Source organism: Limanda limanda, chromosome 3 (assembly GCF_963576545.1).
Source record: "Limanda limanda chromosome 3, fLimLim1.1, whole genome shotgun sequence".
In the NCBI taxonomy this organism is placed as follows: Eukaryota; Metazoa; Chordata; class Actinopteri; order Pleuronectiformes; family Pleuronectidae; genus Limanda; species Limanda limanda.
Genome location: NC_083638.1, coordinates 10,961,502 through 10,985,510, shown reverse-complemented (window position 1 = coordinate 10,985,510; position 24,009 = coordinate 10,961,502). Strand labels below are relative to the sequence as shown.

At 41.0% G+C, this 24,009-nt stretch overlaps 1 protein-coding gene across 1 annotated transcript in view; it reads right to left on the bottom strand.

The window, feature by feature from the left end:
• The window catches only part of LOC132998623 (protein diaphanous homolog 3-like), a 144,800-nt gene that overhangs the window by 70,570 nt on the left and 50,221 nt on the right, over positions 1–24,009 (bottom strand). Inside the window, exons 18-22 of the mRNA XM_061068351.1 lie at positions 13,222–13,317; positions 11,485–11,579; positions 8,889–8,990; positions 5,724–5,963; positions 2,839–2,968 (exon numbers count right to left, since the gene is read on the bottom strand). Of these exons, the coding sequence (XP_060924334.1) occupies positions 2,839–2,968; positions 5,724–5,963; positions 8,889–8,990; positions 11,485–11,579; positions 13,222–13,317 (663 nt within the window). The remainder of the gene's footprint in view (positions 1–2,838; positions 2,969–5,723; positions 5,964–8,888; positions 8,991–11,484; positions 11,580–13,221; positions 13,318–24,009) is intronic.

The following is a 24,009-nucleotide window of genomic DNA, read 5'->3' as shown; positions in this document are numbered from 1 at the left end:
GTAGAGAGAGGCAGCACACAGGAACTGCTTCTCCATGTCAGGAGAAATAATGACTATGATGCTGAAAAGAAGAGAGAGCAGCAGAAATAAGAAGACAGACACAAAGGAACCCTGAAATAAGCTGCAGTTTTGCTTCCACGAGAGACGGGATTGGCAGTGGGGGGAAAGGGAGGCTATGTTACACACACAGTCAAAAGACCGCCGCTTTTACAACAGAAGCACAAATCATTACTGCTACCTCGATGCAACCTTGTTTTCATGCTCAAGTAAGCTCTTTGGTGAGTGTCTATGAATTTAATGCAGCCTTTTAGCGTATTTTCAGGCCTCCCGAGTGACTGTCAGGCCTGATGAAAAGGAAGCCACTCAAAAGCATCGTTTACAAAGACGAAATGGGATTTGTGTGTCTGAACACGAGATATGTAGAGATGAGACACTTGGTGAGTGCATCTCTTAATGGCACAGAAACACAGAGGAAGACAGTGACGGAGGAAGAGGACGACATCTATCAAGATGCAAATATACACTCAGCTTGTGGTCAATCAGGTAAGCACAGGAACAAAGCCTGAGGAGAGATCCAAGGAGTGTGCTTTCCATTGATCACACCTTGTCACAATGAGGCTTGGCTAAAGACTTGTGGTTTTGCAGCACGGTTGTGGGAAGTGAAACTCAATGGGGCATCCTTATCCACAGATTATCAAAACCCCAACAAAACTTTACGAGGATGATTTAAAGCATTAAAGTCACACATGTCAGTCCTGCTATGTGTTCTCACCCTCTCCTTCACTCACTCCTGCTGGGAACAGTGCAGTGGATACAATCTTCTCTGGAGCCACAGAAACATGTTGTGACAGAATAACCGTACGTGCATGGATAACTATTATCTTCATCGTCCGGATCGCACACTCTCTTGTGATTATCAACTGCAGCCAGCACATGTAGGAAATGTTTGGCTTCTGCTCACGCTTTACCTGTCTTACCTAGACTTTGGTCTGTTTTGTTTAGAACTTTTACAAGCACAAAAAAACCATTACACACTATGAGGAAAGGGAAAACATCTTAAAAGTCAATGATTTCATTATGTGGACGTATTTGGTTCCCGTAATCAACGTTAAGTCCCCATAATTAATTTACTGAACAGATTCAGATCTCCACAACATGAGCATTAAGTGATGCTGCTCACCGCTTACGCCTGAGACTTGCTCATGGCAATATGAGCAAAAAACATCATGACCAATTCTCCTCTGGCCACGCTAGTGTGTCCCCGCTTGCCTGTGACCTTTACCATATTCTAGATAACACTGACCACACTCCAAGCACAATGTGAGCATGTTTGTGTCTGTGCATGTTTGTGTGAATGCCTGCACCGCGGACGATAGAGAAAACAGCCAATTTGTGTTTAACCAACACAAATTCACGCTATATTTAAAACGTACATTGACCCGACACAGTCTTAACAATAAGCCCGAAGCTCTTGCAGATGTGCAGCAGCAGAAGATTAAGTTTCAGTATCAAACAGCTGCGCAGAAGAACAGTGTGGCACAGATCAAACACCAAATCTGTTTATATATAATGTGTGTGTTTGTGTTTACAAAATAAACAAACAGGTAATCTGAGAATAATCCCTAATGAGTTATAAATGTAGGAAGGTACGAGTGGAACTTAAAGTTTAAAGAGAATAATGGTCCATTCCTGTCTCTGTAGGACATTAGGTTTCTCTCCAAACCACAAACTTTAATAGAGGACCTCTGCACAAATTCAGAAATCTATTGCTTATCATTTGCAACATTAATAACATATAATGTAACACAATATAAAAACTAAATGCGACTGAAAGTCCTTTCCATGCTAGACTACTGGTGTGTTTGAGTGCAGTGATCTCAAAACAGTCTCTCAACCACCAAAACCATTGAGGTTATATTGCAGGCGCTCATGTAAAAGTAATTTCTTTTCATGGACATTAATGGTTGAACATAAGAGATATGAAATGACACAATGTTAAAATGTGATTAAGTTGGTGATGTCAGTCGTTTATATGGTTGGGCGACCCACGTAGCTCATTATCTTTTCATGAGGCTCACCTTTCCAATCATCTACCACTGCCATTGACCACACCATTACTATTGTTTATACCAGGCGATAACGCTTAATGACCACCATCAAACAAGGAGCCAAAGCGTTCTTTCTAAAATATTATTCAGTTTTCAGTTTTAATAGCGTGCCCTCAGTTGCCTAAACAACATGCTGGACAGAAGATACGATAAAATGCTTTTTCTCATTGAAGTCAAAGCTAAAGGAAGTCATTTTTCTGTTCCAGACAGCTTGTCAAACAAAGCTGCAAAACAGAGGGGGGGAAAAAGAAAATAAACAAAATAGTTTTGTGTCTGTATTCCTTTTGTTTGCTCAAAGAATAGTCCAGCTATTTGATTACTAATTTCGCATTCATTGGACCAGTTGGCAATGTCCCTGCTGGTAGATATTGCCAGGGGTGTTGATTTGACAGGGAATAGATGAGACTCCCTGCGCAATGGGAAAGCTAAAGAACTTAAGTTGACACCAGCAGGAAACCAAACTAACAGCAATAATCACACGGCGGTATCGGCTCAGGGAAAGTGGGAGGTAGACGTGGTGTTGAAATGATCAAGCAGTGCTGTGCATAGCGATCCTTGCATGCTTAAAAAAGAGTAACAATAAATGATGTGTATTGCCTTGGTGCAAGTTAACAGTAAAGTCCTTTGTTTTTCTATCTATCGTATTAAATCTGGTTGTTTTTCTGAGACATAATTTATGTACCAGAACATTGTGTGCATATGTGTGCATGCGAATAACAATGTATATTACCTCGGCTAGCACGGTCCACGTGATGTAGGTCTTCAACGAACTTGACCACATCGGGGAAATCTTGCTCACAGACATGTGCCAGGAAGTGGAGCAATGTGGTCTTTTGATCCGCTGACTTTGTGTCCTTCAGCTGTAGTAAAACACAAACACACAAACAGAGTTACACACAAAGGCAAATAATAGTGAAGGGCTGCATTTGATATCTGCTCATTTGAAATGTAAACATGTATTAAAGAGTGATTAGCAGAGTAAGTGGTACCTCAGTCTTCCCTTGTTATCTCAAATGTCACAGGCTTAGTCTGACAAGTACGGATTTGTTGTTGATTAAAATGATCCAAGTAATGTTTTCACCTTTGACCTTTTGAAAATAAAATGTTATCACATCACCATCCGTCCAATTAGGGGTTAAATTAGATTAGACGTGAAATTGTGTCATAATACATTTTTTTAGTTATGGCTACATGAAAGGTTTTTTTATGGTCACAGTAACCTTTGACCTTTTACCACCAAGATCTAATCAGTTCATTGTTGACGTCAGTGGAGCATTTGTAGCAAATCTGAAGAAATTCCTTCAAGGTATTGCTGAGATATTGCGTTCACAAGAGTGGAATGGATATATGGATGTCGACCCTGGGAACATAATGTCTCTGTGGCCACGGCTGTCGCTGCTGCAAAGGCATACACAGACTCTTCTGCCACAGCAGAGAACTAGCAGGAGATGTTGTTGTCTGTTCCCACATCGTCTGGATGTTGTGTGACAAAGGAGCGTGTGGCATCGCCCTCATTCAGCTACTGTAAACCTTTTCAGTGGCTCTATAAATGCGAGTGTCGACAGTGCCTCGCATGATTTCACGTTTCGTAGTCATGCGGCGGAAGCACATTCACAATGTGATGACCTCTTGAGCGCCGCGTGCCGCTCTTCCCCACACGTAACAATTTTTCAATTTCTCTGATAAATTTCCATCATGGCTCTTTTACAGTCTAATTCCAAGATGTCTCTCTGTTTCCCCGCCAAACATCCCTCCTGTGGAGTGCATTGCTGTGTATCTCTCTAGGTGATCTATTGGTAGACAGCAGTGTACTCAGCCCCGCTGGGTTTAATCATGTTTGTATTATCTCCTCTAATCAAACAGTCTCATCTCTCATTTCATTTCTGTTTTCCAATTTTTTTTTTCAAAAGCTTAAAGTGCTCACTCACAAAAAGGTCCCTCTTTGATTTTAGATGGATGGTAATCATAGTTGACAATGTAAACATTTTTTCTTTTTTCAAATGGGTTAGGCGCAATTTTCTTGTGCCGTGGAGTGTGCTGTGGAATTAAGTTGTCAAATTCGGGAACAGGCATGACGGGTGATGTCTTCCTCTATATATCCTGCCTCTGACATCCCCTCACACCTCGGTCCCCCAATCCACAAGTACGAAAGATAAAGAAACAGAGGGGCAGCATTAGAAAGGTGCTTGATACAAAAGTTTCTCCTTCACATGCTTCTATTACCTGATTGTATTACAGTCCTGTTAAGGCAGCAAATCCATCATTCATACATGTATGGGGCCGGTGTTTGTGTGCAGATGTGCACTGGTGTTTATATGAACATAAGCACCCAAGTCTAACAGGGCAGAGAGGTGGCAGTGATGAATGGCTGCAGTGGTCGTTACTGTGGAAACTGCAGTGAGTGTGCCACCAGCTGTAAAGTAACCACTGGCCGTGTCTCTAGACAACCGCCCTGTTCTCTGTCACAATCACTATCATACAGGACAACTTACAGTCCTGTCTTAATGCCATAAATAATCCACAGGTGCAGACATTCACCGTGTTCTCAGCCCGACTCAGTTTGTGGGGTCCTGTAAGGTGTGTGAACTTTAAAAAGGGATATTGTTCACAGCCTCAATTATCTATTTGGAGCAGGAAAATGAGAATAAAGAATTCCCTGAGTTCTAGCTGCTTTGATAGATGCCAGCAGATAAGGGGGGGGTTTGTCTTGTGGGGCTGATGGTGTTCGATCAAATGAAACAGTTTCAAACAAAGTGTCTCATCACAGCAGCGTCTTCAGATCAGTTAACTGATAGGGTTAAGTCAAAAACGAGAGGGAGGCTAACACCTCTAGAGAAATACACACACACACACACACACACACACAAGTATCTTGATCGCCCCCTGGTAGCTGGCTTGAGTAAAGGTCGTAGACACTGCCTCCTCCATGTCAGTGGATTGGACCTGGGCCAAACTAGAAAAAAATCTTTCTATTCAATTTAGTTTTGGCTTTAGTTTTTTGCTTGTGTATCGATGGGACGTCACTATAACGGCTTCATCCCCCAAACACTACTACACAGATTCTGGCTCCAAGTGACGTCTTCGTATCTGGGATATTGTGGCTTCATTACTGGGTAGTGGAAGGATGTGAGATGCACCATCCATCTTTTTATAAAGTTTATAAACTTTATAAAAAGATGGACAATTATTGTGTCATACATGACACAATAATTGTCTCTTTCCCCAGAGTTAATACTATTGATTAGTTGAACTTTTATTTACAGTATCAATATTATATATATTATGTTAATGTACTAGGTTTTGGAACACATGTATGTTAAAACTGAAAGATACAGCAGACATCCTTCAAGGATCTTAAAATAGTCTGTACACTTTATAACTGGACTTTTAATCAAACAGAGACTCTTAGACTAAGAGTGATAACGCTCTCATTTTAAAAATCGTTTTATTTCTGTTACCACAATCCAGCTCCGAACACAGCTGTGTATCATTGAAGGAAAAAAATGATGCACACAACCCTCATGTTGAACCACTGCCAGTGGTTGACTGAAGGTCTACATGCTGTATGCGAACAGTTAGAGATATAGGTAATAAGGTCAGTGTTTTAACCCTTACCTTGCAGAGAGAACTGAGGTCGAAGCCATAAGACTGGGCGTTTCGAGAGCCTGCATTCATGTAATTCCCCAGCAGCAGCACCAGCTCCAGCAAGCGGCCAAAGGAGCTGCTCTTCCTGACCTCATCACAGGCGGCGTTTACAGCCAGGATATCTGGACGCAGGTTGTTTACTTGCTCCTCAAACTGGAGTCTGAAGAGGATGTGGCTGAGGCGAGGGTGCAGACGCTTCACACTGCTCATCTGTAACAAGGAGAAAAAGAATAGTATGAGAAGGAGAATTGTAAACATTTTAAAACAAAAGAGGAGTGAAGCAAGAGTAATGAAAATAAATCAAACCGAGACAAAAAAGTCAAAGCACATAGTCAAACTTATAGTAAACAAAATCACACTCTAGGTAATCTCACATTTAGCCGATCTGATTAGGAAGGCATTTATGCAACGTGCATGGTGGAAAGTGTTGCTAGGCAGTAGTAATAGATGCTGGCAGTGATTTGATTTGGGACCCAGGTCTGGTAAGTTAATTGTAGAGTTTTGTGTCCATATAGGGCGGGCAGCGGAGGGGGTGGAATATACAATAGGCTGCCTAGGATTACCACTCTCACACAATTAGAGAAAATTGGAAAATATTGCACTGGGCCCAGGGCCTGGCCACAATAGTGATTGTGTATGTGTGCAGGGCGGAGGGGAGGGTGCAGGTTCGAATTGTCTGTTTCACACAACAGCTGGCTGTGCGGTTTGATGTCCTCCATCAAGGGTTTAATTATAGCTACTGTAATGTTATCAAATGACTATTTCAGTCAGTGAGTGAGTGTCTGTTAGTGTGTGTGTGTGTGTGTGTGTGTGTAAGAGAGGACAGCAGGGATAGGAAAGAGGGCAGGTGAACATTACAAAATTCATAAAATAAAAAAATATATAATACTCAAACACAGCCCAAAAGATCTGATAAACTATAGAAACATTATGTTGAGGAGAAAAACATCATGGGAAAAAAAGAAACCTAATGTGATCGGGTGCATGGTGAAGTGAACAAGTGCAGCTGTTGTTTCCATGATGACCGCTGGACCAAGCTGAGCGGTTTACAACGAGAGGGGAGGGGTTTGATACATTCAAAAACACAACATAACAAAATTAACGACATTAAGGAAAATGAGCTCAGGGAGGTAGTAGGCTGTTGGCGTTCCTCACATTTTAGGAGTATGAACAGTAGGGATGAGCGAGTACAGCATTATCTGTATCTGTTAACCATATGAATTATCCGTATTATAATAAATGACAATTTCAAACCATACAAACTGTCATGTTGTACTATATTTAATAGAGGTTTACTTTACTGTAAAGTAAGTGTAAATGTAAAGTGAAAACAACAAAACCAGTCACCATGACCCGTGAACAAATACAATTCACGTCTTTCCATACTAAAAACACAGAGCGTTCACTTCTCCGGGAGACAGTGAACGTCCCTCGCATCTCCAGCGCTTCTCTACTGAGCCAATGCAGCTCTCGTGAAAAATTTTCCAAAGACTCGTACCCGAAGACCCAGTCGGGAAATTAACGAATCATTTCTGCTTCCTTGACTGAGCCTATGGAACAGTCCCGATGCGCAGTGAACCTGAGTGACTGAGAGACAGAGAGCTGTTCTCTGAGTGAGTGAGCAGAGCCGTGTGTGACGGGAGGAGCGCTGTGACGCTGTGTGAGGATTTTCATTCAGTCCGAGCACAGATAATGACTCCGATTACTCGTATAATAATCGTACTCGGCAAAAGTGCTTTATCCGTACCGGATACTCGTTTCAGCCGAGTATCCGGCTCATCTCTAATGAACAGTCAATTTAAATGATATGCATCAAATAGTGGAACAAAACAAAGTAATGTGAGTAAATATTTCTGGCATCTTGTAATAAATGTCTCTGTAGAGTGTCAACATCGATTTAAATTCCAGATGAAAGTCTTTCATTCAAAGAGCTGCCAGTCATTAGGAGCGTGACTGCAGCCGAGCCCCGGAGGATGCACATGCCGGTAAACACAGTGATCCCTCAAATTTCAGAGACGGCAAGTCATCAAGCACAATTCATGTACAGCAATAAAAGCTACTGTACTGCATGTTTTTACACTACAAGTTGAGCAATGTAAAAACTAGTAGATGGTTTAATCGAATAACATGGATTTTGATGGAAATACTGGAAGATCAAGACTTTGATTTGGCACTATGAGGACTTGTATAAAGTAATCAGTTATATGTCATGGATTAGACACATAAGGAAGAGTTCAAATCAAGAGATATTGTCAAAAACAAATAAAAGGGAGGAAAAGATAAAGTGCATGTGTTTCCCTTTAAACCTGAACTTTTGATAGGTGGAAGCATCTGACGGGGCCAAGGCAGGCACAGCAGCGAAGCAACATTACGTAAGTACGCTCCCCTTTGTTCTATGACTCCCTGATGAGCCACACACAACAGCTGAGCAGGCTCTATCCCCCCTTAACCGCTCAGTCGCTTCCTTTTCATTCAGTGATAAGACTCTCTTTCATGGGTGATTACAAACAGTGGTATTGTGTGTTTTGTACAACCAGGTTGCTAGGCAGAAACAGACAATTCATACAAAAACTGCTGCAACCGCTAATGCATAATTCTTAAAAAAGCTCTATTGAAAGGTCTTCAAGATAAAGATGCAGACATAATTAGACAGCAGTGCTGCTCTTTAATGTGCATAAATTAGCACAGAAGCTACAGATGTCCTGTGTTTCTTCTTGAGGCTTAGAACGATAGAATTTCTAAAAGCTCATGGTTAGTTTATTCGTGCTCAGTGTGTGTGTGTGTGTATGTGTGTGTGTGTGTGTGTGGGAGAGAGAAAGTGCAGAGAGAAAGACAGACATCCAGGGAAAGATTTAATGTGAATATAAGACAAGTTCACATTACTGTAACATTAAAATAGTAATAACGCCTGTTTTACAAAACCATGTACATATCCTCCGTTAAATTGCTTTATTGACGTTGCTTCAAATAGATAAATAAAACAGTTATGTAGTCAGAAGTCTTTCCAATTAAACCAACATACTATGTAAGAAATAGAACTATTGTCTGTGGTTGTGTCTGTACATGTTGGTAGTGCTATAGTCAGCTGGTGGCCAGGTCACAGTTTAGTGTTTGTGTACGATCGTATTTACTCACCACAACCCCAAACTGCTCAGGCTCTGACAAATTTGCATACTCGTTTTTATACTTGGCCAAGGAATTCAGCTGCTCCTGCTCGGGCAGATGCTTCACCAGGTTCTACAAAGAAGAGAGAGGAAGAAAGCAAGTGAGAAGCGGCACAGAGGAAAGCAAAGTAGAAACAAATTTAAAAAGCCCAACCTGTGCAAAAACATTCTTGCGGTAATGATGTCACACACTTACTTTGAAAACTTTTATATCATATATCCTTCTCAACTTCATGTTAATGTCCACCGATTTGAACTGTTTATACCTTTAGTTACATAAATATGGATTCAAACAGTGATGTAGTTTCCACCTCTGCGCTTAAAGATCAATGGGGAAAAATGACCGTCATTCCTTGTTCAGGCTTGTAAAGAAATCTAAACTGCTGTTCTGTTTGTATTTTGGTGAAATTCCATTGTTAAGTTTTGTAACTGCAATAAAATTGATTTAATTATCAAGCACAGAACTATATCCTTAGGGCTACATATATTGTGTATAGACAATTGAAAGTGAAATTGTGATTGGCTTTTTCAGACTGCCAAAAGGAACAAATGTTGAATTATTTAGGCCACACTGATTGCATTCTCATTTGAATGTAATAGACATCTCAACAAATACTGCTATTGTGTGGTAAATACATTGGTCTGATGCATTTAAATTGGGTTGAACATTTGTTTTTTGATGCCTGGAGTCAGGAGAAATTTTGCTACTTCCATTACTTCAGTTTTTATTGACGTACCATAATAGAATTGGCCTTGATGATTATATGTGCGTGTTGTAATTAACAATTATCGATCAAATTAATTCTTTATTCGTAGCTGATTTGTTTCAGCTCAGCTTACTCACAACCAGACTGACTAATCACAGGTTAACCATCTTAATTTCTTAAAACCATTAGTCAACTTCCTCAACGTCTGGAGTACAAAATGTAGGACATCAACTCATTTTGGTGATATAGATGATTTAAACGTCTTCACAAATATACACTATATATCTATAGTTTGCTTATTCATGCCCTTGATTAAAGCCATTTAAAGACTTTAAATCTGTAATTGCGAGACGGCTCTTGAGAATTTCTGGCTTTTGCTAAATAAAGCTTCCAAAGTTCGCACAAAAATTACAAAAGTAGAGCGTGTCCTGCTGGCACCAGTTGCCACTGTCCTTCAGAATTGATAATAAAGTTGCTTTACTTGTTTTTCCTTTCCTACACTGTTGACCTTCTGTCCTTACATTGTTTTTAACAGCCTACGGTCCACCGACAAGTTGTTGCAGACTGTTCACACAACCTAGTTTGAGACAAAGGGTGGCAGGCCATTTGCTGTGCCTCGAAAGCCTCCAGGCAAGTTGGGCCTCGGTCAGGGAGGAGACCAAAAACCCACCGGTCATTCTGGCCAACCAGTCAGTCTTGGCCACCATCTGAGCAGCATTTTAAGTGAGACACAGAGACCATGATAATAAAGATTCTCTGGTTTGATGAGGTAAAATACCAGACACGGCTCATCACCTGCCAACATCATCACAACGTTGACGCATGGTAGAAGTAGGATGATGCTATGCAAGTGCATTTGAGCAGCAGGGACAGGAAGACTGGTAAGAATTGACAGAAAGGAGAGATCCTTGAAAAAACCCTGCTCCAGAGTGCACAGGACCTAAGACTGCAGTGGTGGTTCAACTTAAAGCAAGATAAAGACCTGAAGCGTCTGGACACCAACATGCTTGAGAGGCTCTGGGACTGGGAAGTCTTTCATTGTCTCAAAGGGGCCCAGTCCAAGCTCAGACCTAAACATTGTGAAAAATCTTTTGAGAGACCTGATTTTGGCTGTTCACAGAAGCTTAACATCCAATCTGATGGAGCTTGAGGGGATATTTAAGGAATAATGGGATAAAACTGTCCAAATCCACGTCTGTAATGCTTCTAGAGACTCAAGACTGAAACTGTGGCCAATACCTAACTGAAAATCTGGATCCTTTAGCAAATAAGATATTTCAGTTTCTTGATTATTAATTTATTAAAGAATGGGCGAAATCTACTATTTCCTCCATTTTATATATGTATTTTACAAGACAAAGCCACAGCATCATACAGTATATGTGTTTGCTCATAAAGTTGAAGAGGCAGAATAAAGAATATTATGATAGACAGACAGAAAAAGAGCATTATGACCTGTTTTGATTCAAGGTGTTATATATGTGCAGCCTTAATTGTGATTGTAATTGGGTCTGATTATTCTGGCCACAGCAAGAGATGATGTGGCTCACATTGTGATAAAAGCAGTCATTACATTCTTCCTGCTAGCTTTAACAAGTCTGGGGAAACTTGAAAGTAGAATCAGAAGCTAACAAGACTTCTCTGACAAAAAGAGATTTGAAATGAGCAAAGGAGTCGGAGAATGGCAACACTAAAAAATTACTTCCTGCCTCAAGTTGAGCAGCTACACTTTGTAGGTTTAGCAAATTTCTAATATTATTCCCATTTCAGAATTAGGCGTTAGGTGGTTTGCCTATGGGTCATGTCACATTGGTAACTCGAGCTCTAAACCTTTCACATTTAATAAAAAACCTGCTTTACCTGAATCATAGGTTCAGTGAGCTGCTCCTCATCCACCTCCACTATCATGCAACGGATTTCCTGATAAGGCATACGGAAGGAACCCAGGAAGATAGCTAGACAGAAACAATCAAAACAGACAACAAATGCTCTGGTAAATATACAAATGATTAAAAAATGACAAGTAATCTGGCGATTCCAGACAACTTAAAAACCGGAGACTAAAAGAAGATTAAAAGCCTGACAAAAACATGTGTAGATGTGAGATCAGATGAAAAGGACATTACAAAGGCGCCGCGAGAAGGAACTGCAGAGAAATAAAATGAAAGATACATCAATGCAGAAGTCAGCCACACGTAAAAACTATTTTAGAAAAAGTGATATGAAAAATTACCCTGGTTGGGCAAGCATGATATCCTCAAGCAAGAAGTACCACCAGGGACTGAATGGCAAATGCCTTGTCAGGATAAGTCATTAGACTCGCTAGTGGAACCATTCAAAAGATCCTGACATTTACAACATGCGTGAGCATAGGCCAGGAGCCAGATGATGCAGGATTTTAAAGATTAACGGTAATATCTGAAGGTAAAAACTATGATGCTTTGAGTACCATTTAATGTTCCAGCTTCTAATTGATACACAGAATTCTAAAAACCAAATTATGAAAATACGATTGCACTTGCCCAATTTCCTTTGACAGATTTCGCAGTATATGACTAACTGAAACGTAAGAGCAATAAACTTTATTCTTAGCAATTACTGATTTAACTTCAAGCAAGGGTTGGGAAGCCAGTGTTCAATATGCAAATGACATTTAATGAAGGTCTAATTGACTAATGAGTAGATATGTAAAACTTGATCTCTGTACCTTTATTGCTAAAAGGATATTTTAACTCATCATAAATCATTAAATTGAACATATTTGCAGTGTATTGGCATCAATCAAGCAACAGAGTGAAAGCCCCTATACTTATTCTTAATCATAGCATAAACTCTTTACCTCCTATGGTGGAACACAAACCGCAGACTCAACCGCTCTATAATTTTAGCTGCATAATGTATCACTGTTACTTGGCTGATTAGTCTCATTTTCATTTAATACACGGAATAAAGGTCACAGCTCCCCCATAATATAAGCCAATGAGGTTCTAAGATCGGGGAGTGCTTAAAAGATCAGCTGGTTCCTCATTAATGCGGGGTGCTTTAACACTGCCATTTTAAGACCAACTATGTGTGCGTTCGTGCATGCCTGCTTTTGTGCATGTGTGTGAGAGATTTGAGTGTGAAAGCTGGGGTCCCAAAAGGTTTGGAGATAAATTCTAAAATTATATCAGGGTTCAGGTCAGGTACATGCCTGAAATCATAGAAAACATTAAGCCTGGCTCGGACACAAAAACAGAAAGTCTGTCAGGTTTGATTTGGGCTGAGTTAGTTTTTTTTTCGGGCTTGGACCGTTTTAGTCAGTAAATTCCAGCCCAAGCTGTGTGAAGACATAAGTTGTGTTGAGGCAGTTGCCTGGCTTTAATTGCTAAAGCAACTAACAACTCACTCTCTGGCAACATTTCCCCTTTACATCACTTTAAAACATGCAAAAAACACAAATCCTAAGAAATACAGGAAGTGACATAGGTGAGCTCCAGTCCATGAGTGAGGCTGGAACTACAGACAGGCCCACGACACTGAAAGATTGAGACTCAGGGATGAGTATAAGTCTTATCTGTGGCAGGAGGAGTGGGCCGAGAGCAAACCAATACTTACATAGATTCTGTGCAATCTTGGGATCGAGCACCTTGAGCTCTTTAATTCTCTTCTTTATGGATTTCTTATCCTCCAGATCCTCCTCTTGTTTTTTGGCTGATGAAGACAAAAGCACTGGATTATTATCACAAAACCCACTGAAGCAAGATTTACACAGATGTGTGCCCTTTGTGTAATGCTGACGTATGTATGGTGTACACAAAGTCAGATACTGTAAGATGAGATGTCTCAATGTCCTTGACAAATAAAAGAGGGAAGAAAGTAGAGATTCTCAAGTTGAACACTGAATTTAGTTGTAATATTTTAGCCATTTTTAATAAAATTAGCACACAAACATATAAAATGATTTTTTTTGTTGATAGTAGTACATAGTTCACCATGACAGGATGTCATGCTGTTACAAAAACACGGAGAAGGGGATTATGGGAGTGTTTTGCTCACACCAGAGAGTAATGTATGAATAGTTGGTGTCTCAGCCACACAACCAGAGATTAGTTTACTGATGAAAGTAAATCTGCCATGTAGGTGGGATTGCGATAGAGCTATCGGTTGGTAGGAGAGGCATCACAAGATTCAGGATCACAAACAGCAACACAAGAATCTAAAGAGGCACACACAGATATGTGCATTCATACACAGCCTTCTTGAAACACACAAAACAGAGTTCATGGTTGGTTTAATTATTTAAAACACCAGATTAAGAGAACACAATGTGCATCCCAGGAGTATGCTGGGTAATTGTCTGGTGCTGTAATTATGGCGAGTTTGAGAGGGGAGAGAAAAGGAGAGGAGAGGAGGTATTCCTATTTTTCCACATGAGCTTGTTCTTCATTCCGGGATCCTGTATCTAATTGCGAGGAGGTATGCTGGGAGCTCAGCTAGCATTGTCCACAAACATGCACACCTATGGCACAACCCACCACGCGCCAGAGTACACAAACACGGCAACACACTGAGCTTTTCTTGGACTTACGTGGCTCCTCTGCTGGTACACTCTCCTCACAGTCTTTTCATGTGTAGGAGAAGGGGATTGCAAAAGACGAGACAAGGAAGACAATGGAAAATGTGAACCGTGGAAAAGGGAGGCGAGAGAGAATGGCAACAAGGTGAACATACATTTTCATAAGACTCCATCCTGTCCACTGCAGCATGAAATATGATGAGACTCGAGTGAGGAAACAACAAATATGCTATAAGACATACAAGGAAAATGGCTGGATAAATAAACAAGTAGAAAACAGTAGAAGAGAATAACCTGAACATTAAACTAATGCAACCAAAACATTAACACTTTGACACTGACATCCCTGACCTGGAATCAGTCACAAGCCATTTAGGAGTTCATCTTGTTTATGAACCAGCGGATTCCCCCTCCTACAATCACGCCATCACACTAATAATAACAAAGAAAAAAAACACTCACAGGAAAGACCAGCTTTCACCATGTCAGAGAAATGTATGACAGCAGCCTGGTGGATGAAAACAACTGGACACGAGGCAAGCGGGAGCAAACAAGCCAAGAATAGAAGTTCTACAACAATAAGGACTCAACTCTGATGAATATTTGACGGTTACTTCAGTAAGAAAAAAACACTTGAAAGGCCTATCATTACCACTGAGGTCTGAGCTATGCTTCATATCATGGACTCTCACTGAAATCACACACAAACACTGCAGTCCTCCCCCTCTCCCTTCTCTCTCTCCGTGGACGTGGGTTCCAAGTGGCAGATCACAGAAACCTGTCGGAAATGACACCACGTTCCGATCGAGACTAAAAAGAAGCGTATTCCTCTCCTTAACACGTGAATGAAATGAGATAAAAATAATGTTCAACTAGTCTTTAATGTAGAAAATATTATTCCTCAACTATTTCCAGCTGCAGTTCTTAGGATTTTAGGGCCCCAGGACATTTGAAATATGTATTGTTAGGTCTGAGCTAACATCTACCATCGAACTGTAGTGCCATCCAATGACTCTGTGTTAAGCATCCTTCATAGCCAACAATATCAGATTTAATACTGATTTGAAATCCACATCATAACACAAAACCACAAAACCACCCTCCTCTCTAACCCCTGAGCCACTGCCTTGAGAAATATCTTGGGTATGAATAATTTTGCCCACGTAAGCTACTTGCTATTATCATGATATTGTCATACATTGGTAAGTATCCCCTTGTTGTTTTCCCTTGTTGAGAGACAAATAAGGTTAAATAGGATAAATTAAAGACACAAAAACATTCAAAATGCAAACAGAAATAAACAAATTGGTTGCGCTAAGCAAGGAACAACACTTTGTTCTTTCTGTCACTTTCTTCTACCAACTTCTAACCTCTTGTGGAGCCATGTTTAAAAAATAATGATGCAATTTATTTTTCCTTTCAGACTGTCTCCATGGGCATAAAAAATAAAGACGGCATGTTATTAGGCAGAAATAAGATCAATAAGAAATGTAAAGATGCCAATATTTACCTGTAAATCCAGCATATAGAGATTAAGTATTTATTTGTGCCTGTGTAATTTTATGTTATTGGAGATTTGAATGCAATATAAGGAGCCGGCCTTAGAAAGCCTCCTGCTGACTGCATTAAGATGTTGTATTGATCCACCCATCATAACTTACAGCCTGAAAGAAACTCATTTATTTACACCCAACATGCTCAGACACACACACACACACTCACATCATTAACCACCTTGTTTTAGTGCATATAAATATACTTAGCTTTATCATATAATCCACAAATTATCCTCACATAATAATACAACCGCATCACACACACACACACACACACACACACACACACACACAGAAACACAGATACACAGAATCCAAGCCGCCTCAGGTGTTATCAGTTAAATCAGATAATACGATCGTCCAATCCCCACCCTTTCCTTTCTGGTGTTAAAACAGCTCTTCTTCAGGGAAGCCTGCTCATTATACATCAGCCAATTAAAATGCCCCGCAGGGTGTCAGAGGTCATTGGTTAATCAATCAGACAGAGCAGTAACTGTTGTAGTTATCAGATGGTGCTATCACCCAGGAAGCGGGAGAGATAAGAACCCACTTGTGAGTGCGCAGCAACAGGGAGTCTGCATCACATCAGTGAGCACCAGTAGGAGAGAAGCATCGGACACAGTGTAGTTACAATGGGAGTAGTGCTACTTTCAAATGGGGTCATGTTCACGCTCACATGTTCCACAGAAGAGTCCGTATGAACGCCTCCCTCCTGTGGCACTCACAGCCTTATAAGTGGAAATCTGCTGGAAGCTCAGAGGGTTTGACATGTCAGAAACTGCAGAGTTCGCGGAGGTAAATTTTTCAGTGGATGGTGAGTTCATATATTATAATTTTTGTCGCATAGAGTTTTTCCTTTGTAAGTTTGTGATACATCTGAGGAAAATGTTGATATTCCCAAGGGCCTCATCTTTTTTTCCTCCGTCATTATGCCTTTGCATTTTCATGCATTACATTAGCCGCTCGCTAGCTGGACGCATTGTTAGCTGTGAAGAATGTCGAGAGAATAACAAGTAGTCTTTCGGCATCAATGCTGCGAGCACCACTACTTCCCATGTTGTAGCCATGAGCTCACAAGTTCTGCAGCATACAGCACCAGATAATTGTCATTCTTTGTGTGGAGAGAAACTGTGTGGAGAGACGGAGCGAGAAGAAACTCTGTGAGTGAGCTCGACAGAAAAAAGCTAAGTTACGATTGTTGCCACCGAAAAACCACGGTTGAGATCAGATGAAGCAGAACGGGAAATGGAGTCCATCACAAGATGGGAGACAGCAGTGCATTAGAGACAGACACTAAAAAGAGTGAGGAAACAGCGCAAGTTGAAAGGCCTGTTCTGCCCTGCCAGGGTACACAGTGCTGACAGTCTACCTTCAATGCACTTTCAAGTTAAGGCCTCATAATGGACGCCTGTTATAAAAGTCAACTTGATGGCGAGACTGTGGACAAAAAAGATGGAGAGAACAGTAGACAAAGAAAAGAAGAACTGTACATTGTTCTCTACCTCCAGTGTCGTATCATTTTAGGAAAAATGTTTCCTGCACTCTGCACAAAATAACAAATAAATGAGCCAATTTGTGTTCCTGTCACTTCTTGGATTAAAAAGAGACGTTGGATAAACAAGAAAGGAAAAGTTTTATTCTTTTTGGGAGAAAAGAAAAAAGGGGTCGGAAAAAGATTCGGAGCCGGAATTTCTAAACGCTTTATATACTCCTCACTTTTAATAATTCTACTGACTGGCTTTGTTCCAATCTCTGCCACAGCTTAAAGGCACTTGACAAAAATGTGTCAATGTGTAACACTGCGTGCACACATGCTACCCAAACAGTTGCACTTCCCACAAGGCAGTATCAGTGAATTGTGCCATCAAAGCAGTAAAGGGAATGGTGGATGAAATAAAACTGCTGTGAAAGAGCATGACTGATGCTGTACATGACAGGCAGGCCTCAGAGACAAGCAAGTAACACCTAACACACACACACACACACACACACACACACACACACACACACACACACACACACACACACACACACACACACACACACACACACACACACACACACACACACACACACACACACACACACACACACACACACACACACACACACACACCTCCTCCTTCCTCCTCATCTTCCCTGCCCTCTACACTCACTCTAGCACATTGTCTTATGGGGATGGATTTCTATCCAGAGAAAATGCCTTACTGGAACCACCCCTTTTTTCTCTCACACACTCACACACGATCGCACAAACACACACAGACACCTTAACCAAACGTGACCACAGTTCACATCTTAGTACCAACCCTTAACCTTACCAGGACCTCAGGAGGTCTCCTGGTCCTAAAAGCTCAGTGGTTAAAAAAAAACACTTATGTCAAATGAAAAAAAGATATACTCATCTTCATCTAAGAGACATTAAAAAAAATGAATCAAGTGGAATAAGGAACTGACAGCAGTGTGAGGGAGACCGGCAGGAGACAGACTGTGTGCGTTTGTGTGCCAGTGTATCATTTTATCCAATATTTGTCCAACTATCTTATTTCCTGAGGAGATATCACACCCTCCAGTTGACTTTTCTCTTGATGAGGCTTCATTATTTATGGAACGGTACAGTGATACGATCATCTCCCCCTGAGAAAGCAGATACACAGGCACATAGCAAGGGGGAAGTTGAGAGGGCAGCCGTCTTCAAAGGGTAATTAAATCACTGTGTTGCTTCCAACAGCCTATCAAGGCAGTCATGCAGGTAACGTTTAAATCACTGCTATTAGGGGAGTTTCTGTAACAGGGATCATTTTTTGGCCACCCCGCAATTCAATGAGCAAAGCTCCACACATGTACATGGACCTGACGCACACGCACGCGCAAGCACACGCACAATTGCCTGAAGCAAAATCCACTATGAGACATCTGATGCACAGGAGGGGGGTTGTCTGGAGCAAGTGAAAAAATCCACCGTTTCGACACATCTGTCAACTCTACAGTCAACAGAGGGGAGATGAACAGTCAAACCAGCCGTGTGGTTTTTGACTGTTGACTCACTGTATGGTTCTGATCCAGCTAAGTCCTGAACTTGAGTCAGCCTGACAGAACACACCGGAGACATCCAGTGCGTCCAGTAGCTGTGTTGACGACCCACACCTGCCCCGTGGACGCGCACACTCCGGCGTCCTGACTAACGCTGACATGACAGCCCGACCGGCCTGTTTGCACACGGACAACTCCCCTGATCCGGAGTTGTGGATGTGCCAGTACAAGTGAAAAAGCGAGAGGGAGAGAGGGAGAGAGAGAAAGAGAGAGGAAGGGAGGGAGGGAGAGGGAGATCAGAGTAATGAAGTGAGGTGCTGTGTTGTGAGTGAGCTAATCAAAGTGAACCATGCAGGGCCACCTCTCCCTGTGATCCAGACTAGATGACCCAGGGCCATAATTAGTCGGAGACTTTCATTCGGATAGCAGCAAATTAATAGACTTCATTAAGCTTTTCTCTCCTCTCCTCTCCTCCTCTATTCCTGCTATACCGAGATTATTTCTAAGTACAAACCACTAAAATTGCCCCTGCGTGAGCGCCAGTGTCTTCAAGACGGCCGACGCTCCACAAAGAGACTCGCGTGCTCTCTGTAGTGTATGTAAATATGTATCTTGGAAAATAAATTCACAAATCTGGACTCAAATTAATGATGCTACTTCAAAAAAAATTCTAATTATTTAGAAGCCTTTGTTAATCAGTGTGTACCGGCCTGTGTGGATGGATTTTACTAACACCTCTATTCTCAGTGGAGTAGTGCCCTCTAAAGGCCTCTTGAAGACCTACAAATGGCCTCTTAGTGTGCATGTGCGTGCGTTTGTCTACCAAAATGAGTATTTTCTGACTATTCTGTCATATCAGGTATGAGGCGTTATTATCTCTATTTCATTTCACTATGTGACAGCACCGGTCCTATCTGAACAACTGTTAAGCCCACCCCAACATTCCCCAAGTCATTCACTGGATTGATGACAACCTAAATCATTCATTTGCCATTTCGCTGTTGTTGTTTTTGTCTCTCCTCCCCCCGCTGTTGCAAACATGTCTACATCCAGCCCCTCACCACTTCCCCCTGCCCTACATACACAAATGTACATGTGTGGATGAAAAATCGCTGCAGATAAATAAAGTTGCACAAGCAAATATGTTTTTAACGAGCAAGCCCATTACTTTGGTGATATGAGAACATAAAAACACAAATTGGGAATAAATTGAGGTGCTGATCCTTGAGAAACTGAGGCATAGGAGGGGGGGGGGGGAACAAAAGGGGAGAGAAGGAAAGCCGACAAACACAGGGATGTTAACCACACAAAAAAAAAATTAAGCTGAGAGGCATGTGACATGTGATATGTGACATTTTAAAGCATTTCAAGACACCATTACATGTCCAGGTAATTGCTTTGTTGCCACCTTTTTTTGTTTTTTATAATTGTACTTTGTTCACATACAGTCTCAAATTTGTAAATGTGAAAAACAGACTGGAGAAGAAAAAATCTGCCGCACATGCACTGTGTATTGTGTGATCAGAGCCTCCCTTTCAGCAACAATGACGAGAGCCTTTAATGATCATGTGTTTGATGAGATCCTTCGTATTGGCCCAAATTTTCTGCAGCCACATGAAAAGTCATTATGGGACTAATGGCGTTCTTCAAAATGTCACCGCAAAAAAAGCATTAGAGGAGTGCAGGGAGAAAGGGAGAGAGGAGGAGAGAGGAGGAGAGCGAGCGCTAGAGACACAGACGCAGGAGAGAAAGTTCATCTGACGTGAACAGATGTGCACCAGTGGCGAGCAATACTAAACACTTGACGGCATGAGATGGAGATCCTGTAGCTATGCTGAGACACTACAAAGTGGTTCAACACAAGGAAACCTATATATTATATTTTTTTCGTACCCTAATGTGGCTGAGTGTTCTAATTAGGTTAATTAAGTCTGGAGCTCAAGACAACTCAAAGTATAGATCAAAATAAAATAAAAAAAACACTCCCATAAATATGCCTCACTCGACTTTTTACCCTCTTTCAGGCATTTCATTTCAATAAATACACCTCCTACTACACTGCTCTTTCATCCTTTCATCCCCACCTCCACCAGTCCTCAATCTCTTCATAATTCCTCTATGAAGGTGTCCACCAGCCGCCACGTCTTCTTTTGTCTCATTGTAATTCGAAAGCCTCCCAAGTTCTCTGCACTACAGTCCACAAAAGCTGCCGCTGCTCTAAGAAATGCGCCCACCTCGCACATGAGAGTAATTACCAGTCAGTACATGGCTATGTTAAGCAGCTTCAATTTAGAGGTGGTCTGAGGGTTATTGCAGTGATGACTGACAGATTGGAAGTGCAGGATTATGTGATCGCGACGTGTTTTGTGTGTCACAGCGGTCTGAGTTCGAAGAGTCAAAAAAAGCCGTGAGCTGCGGCCGCGCTCGTTACCTGCACGGAGGAGACCTGCCTTGATCATGTGCACTCGTAAACCACTCAACCACCCATACGAGCTTAACCCCGCCCACGCACGGCCACCGTTCCCATCAAGCGGTCGCCCGAATGTGCTTGTGCAAACTGACAAAAACCCACACAAACACGCTTCCTTCCCAGGCCATTATAATCATATGGAAATGGGCTGTCTAATTATCTCTTACAGCATGTCAGCAGTGGGGAGAGAGCTTGTCTTTCCTCAACTTTCTCTTTAACAGGCTACATTGATTGAGAGCCTGACCTCCACTGAGAGCACAGCTTTAAAGCTATGGCAGGAGACATGAAAAAGGGGACACTTGCTTGTGAAGCAGCTTGATCAAGTTTGGAATACCCATGCCCTCATTTCTGACGAGCTATTCATTAAAATTTAACTTGTTGTTTTTGGAGCCTTAAAGCCAAACTACAGCAATCCACCATGTATATTTTTTACAAGCTTAAAAATGGTTTTCTGTGCTTAGGAACACCTGTTCAGAACAAATAGACAGTCATTAATTGCTTATCAAACTCAAAATCCATTACTAAAACTAATTTTAATAAGCTATTAACCTCCACATTATTAAAAAAGTGTTACGACAGCAGTGAGGAACGCATTAACGCAGATTAATTGTAATCAGCTCAGACAAAATTTGTATCACAATGTTTACATAGATGAAACTAATGAAATATCCCTTCATATAGAAAATTAATGAATTTAATAACTGGCCATAGATGAGAAACCACTTCACCGGCTGTATCATATCTTTTTAACTACACTTTCACCGAGATTAAATGAGGTTTCTTTACTGCTTTAGGTTTCCCACTGAGGTGCTTTCTGTGCACACATATCTCGGTCATGATTTGTCCGAGTTATTGTATTTACAGCTTCCATATTTCTCATATGTTTTGGTGGCGTAAAATCTTAAATGACAGGACAGAGTTCAAGCGTGAAATGAAGAGAGAGAGCAGAGAAGACGTTTACAACAAAGGGACGTACCTACACTGAACCTGATTTCATACAAAGGTCGCCCGGGGGAGCTAGTGGTATTAGATTGTAACAAATAATGGACTTCGGAGTCTGATGCCAAAAAATTGGGCATAACTGTACAAGCTCATCTGGTTGAGCAGGCTCCCTGTTTACAGTATCCTATTGAAAAAATGTGTAAACATGTGTCTTTGTTGAAAGACATTATTTTTGGAATCCGTATCCAAATTCCAGTATTAGTCAAGTTACCATGGCAGCACTTCTTTAAAACTTTAATAGATTTTATATTTATTAGGCGATTATTATTCAGAATATTACAGAGGTGGAAATGATGATAATGATTTTTTTTAATCAATAGGTGTTAATGGTGTTTTGCTCCATCACTGTGTTTGACTTTAATTGTCATACTGCATGAGTTATTATCCTAACATTCTAATTGCTTAGTGATGTATATAAATATTCATAACACGTAAGGTATTACACATATGTATGTAGACTTCAACTTTGTCTTTTGGAGAATTACTGTTTGCACTTCATGTATGAAAACACACATATTGAATGAGATGTCATTTTTTAAATTTAGATCACACTTCCGATAAATGGGCTCACATCCCCCCCCTTAAAGATCTCTGCTTGAATAGTAAATCAACACTCCTAATCACAGAAAAATATAAAACACAAGTTAGAAATGAGTTGCTAACGTCTTAATTTTTAACACTTGCATTCTACAACACCCTTGCAGTGTTGTATCTGTGGAGCTGAGGTAGGTTATTAGCAGATGCCTGTATCCTGGGGAGAAATGGCAAACTGATTTTGAGATCTCTGAGGGTTTCGTCTAATTGGATGTTATTTATTAGCCGAAAAGGGCAACTCTCTTCATTTTGTTGCTCATTTTCACAGCACTATGGCGAAGGATCTATCTCTCTACCTTCTCCTTTAAACAGAGCAAAATGGAAAATATGTGTGGCTTACTCCAGACGTCAATTAAGATTCCTCTGCTTCAACCACGAATGCCAGTGTGTTTACATCTATATAGTAACATATAAGGATGATAAGCGCATTGTGAAAAATGAAAAATAATCCTTTCTCACCAGTTAGTCCTTAAAAAGTTATATTTTATACTGTGTCAAGATTTATTCTGTACAAACAAAGACAAAAAAGACAAACAAGGAAAACAGTTTATAGCTGGAGGAAGTTTGGGAAAGTTGAGAAGCCATTTAAGGCAAATATCGAGCTGTGATTTTAGTCTGAATAACTAAGACATTTTTGGCTGGACTTAAAGCATTTTTATGCATTGGGGACCGCGGTTGTATTCTCTAATACTTTATTCTTCATTGAAACCTTGGACAAAGAGAGGGAGAGGGAAGTAAGGAGAGGCGGTGGACTAGTGGCAGAAACTTGGACTATGGGCAGAAAAGGTCTCTGGTTTCGTCTCTGGTTCGAGGATTCTCCCTACCCTGTCTAGTGCCCCTGAGCAAGGCACCTTACTCCCCCAACATCTGCTCCCCGGGCGCCGTACATGGCTGCCCACTGCTCTGTGTGTCCTGCACCAGATGGGTTAAAAGCAGAGGTTAAATTTCCCTCCTTGCATGAGTGTGCTTGTCTGTGCATGTCTGTGCACGTGTTTGGGACAAATAAATGTATGTTAATCTTACTGTGCTGAGGATCAATTTCATATGAGGACTGAGATGCTCTTGTTTAAAATAGAAATGAACGTATATATTAAGTCCAGTCAAGATGTGGTGTGAGAAACAGGAGTCGATAAAGATGGGAGTATGGTCGACACCCTGAACTATTAAATATA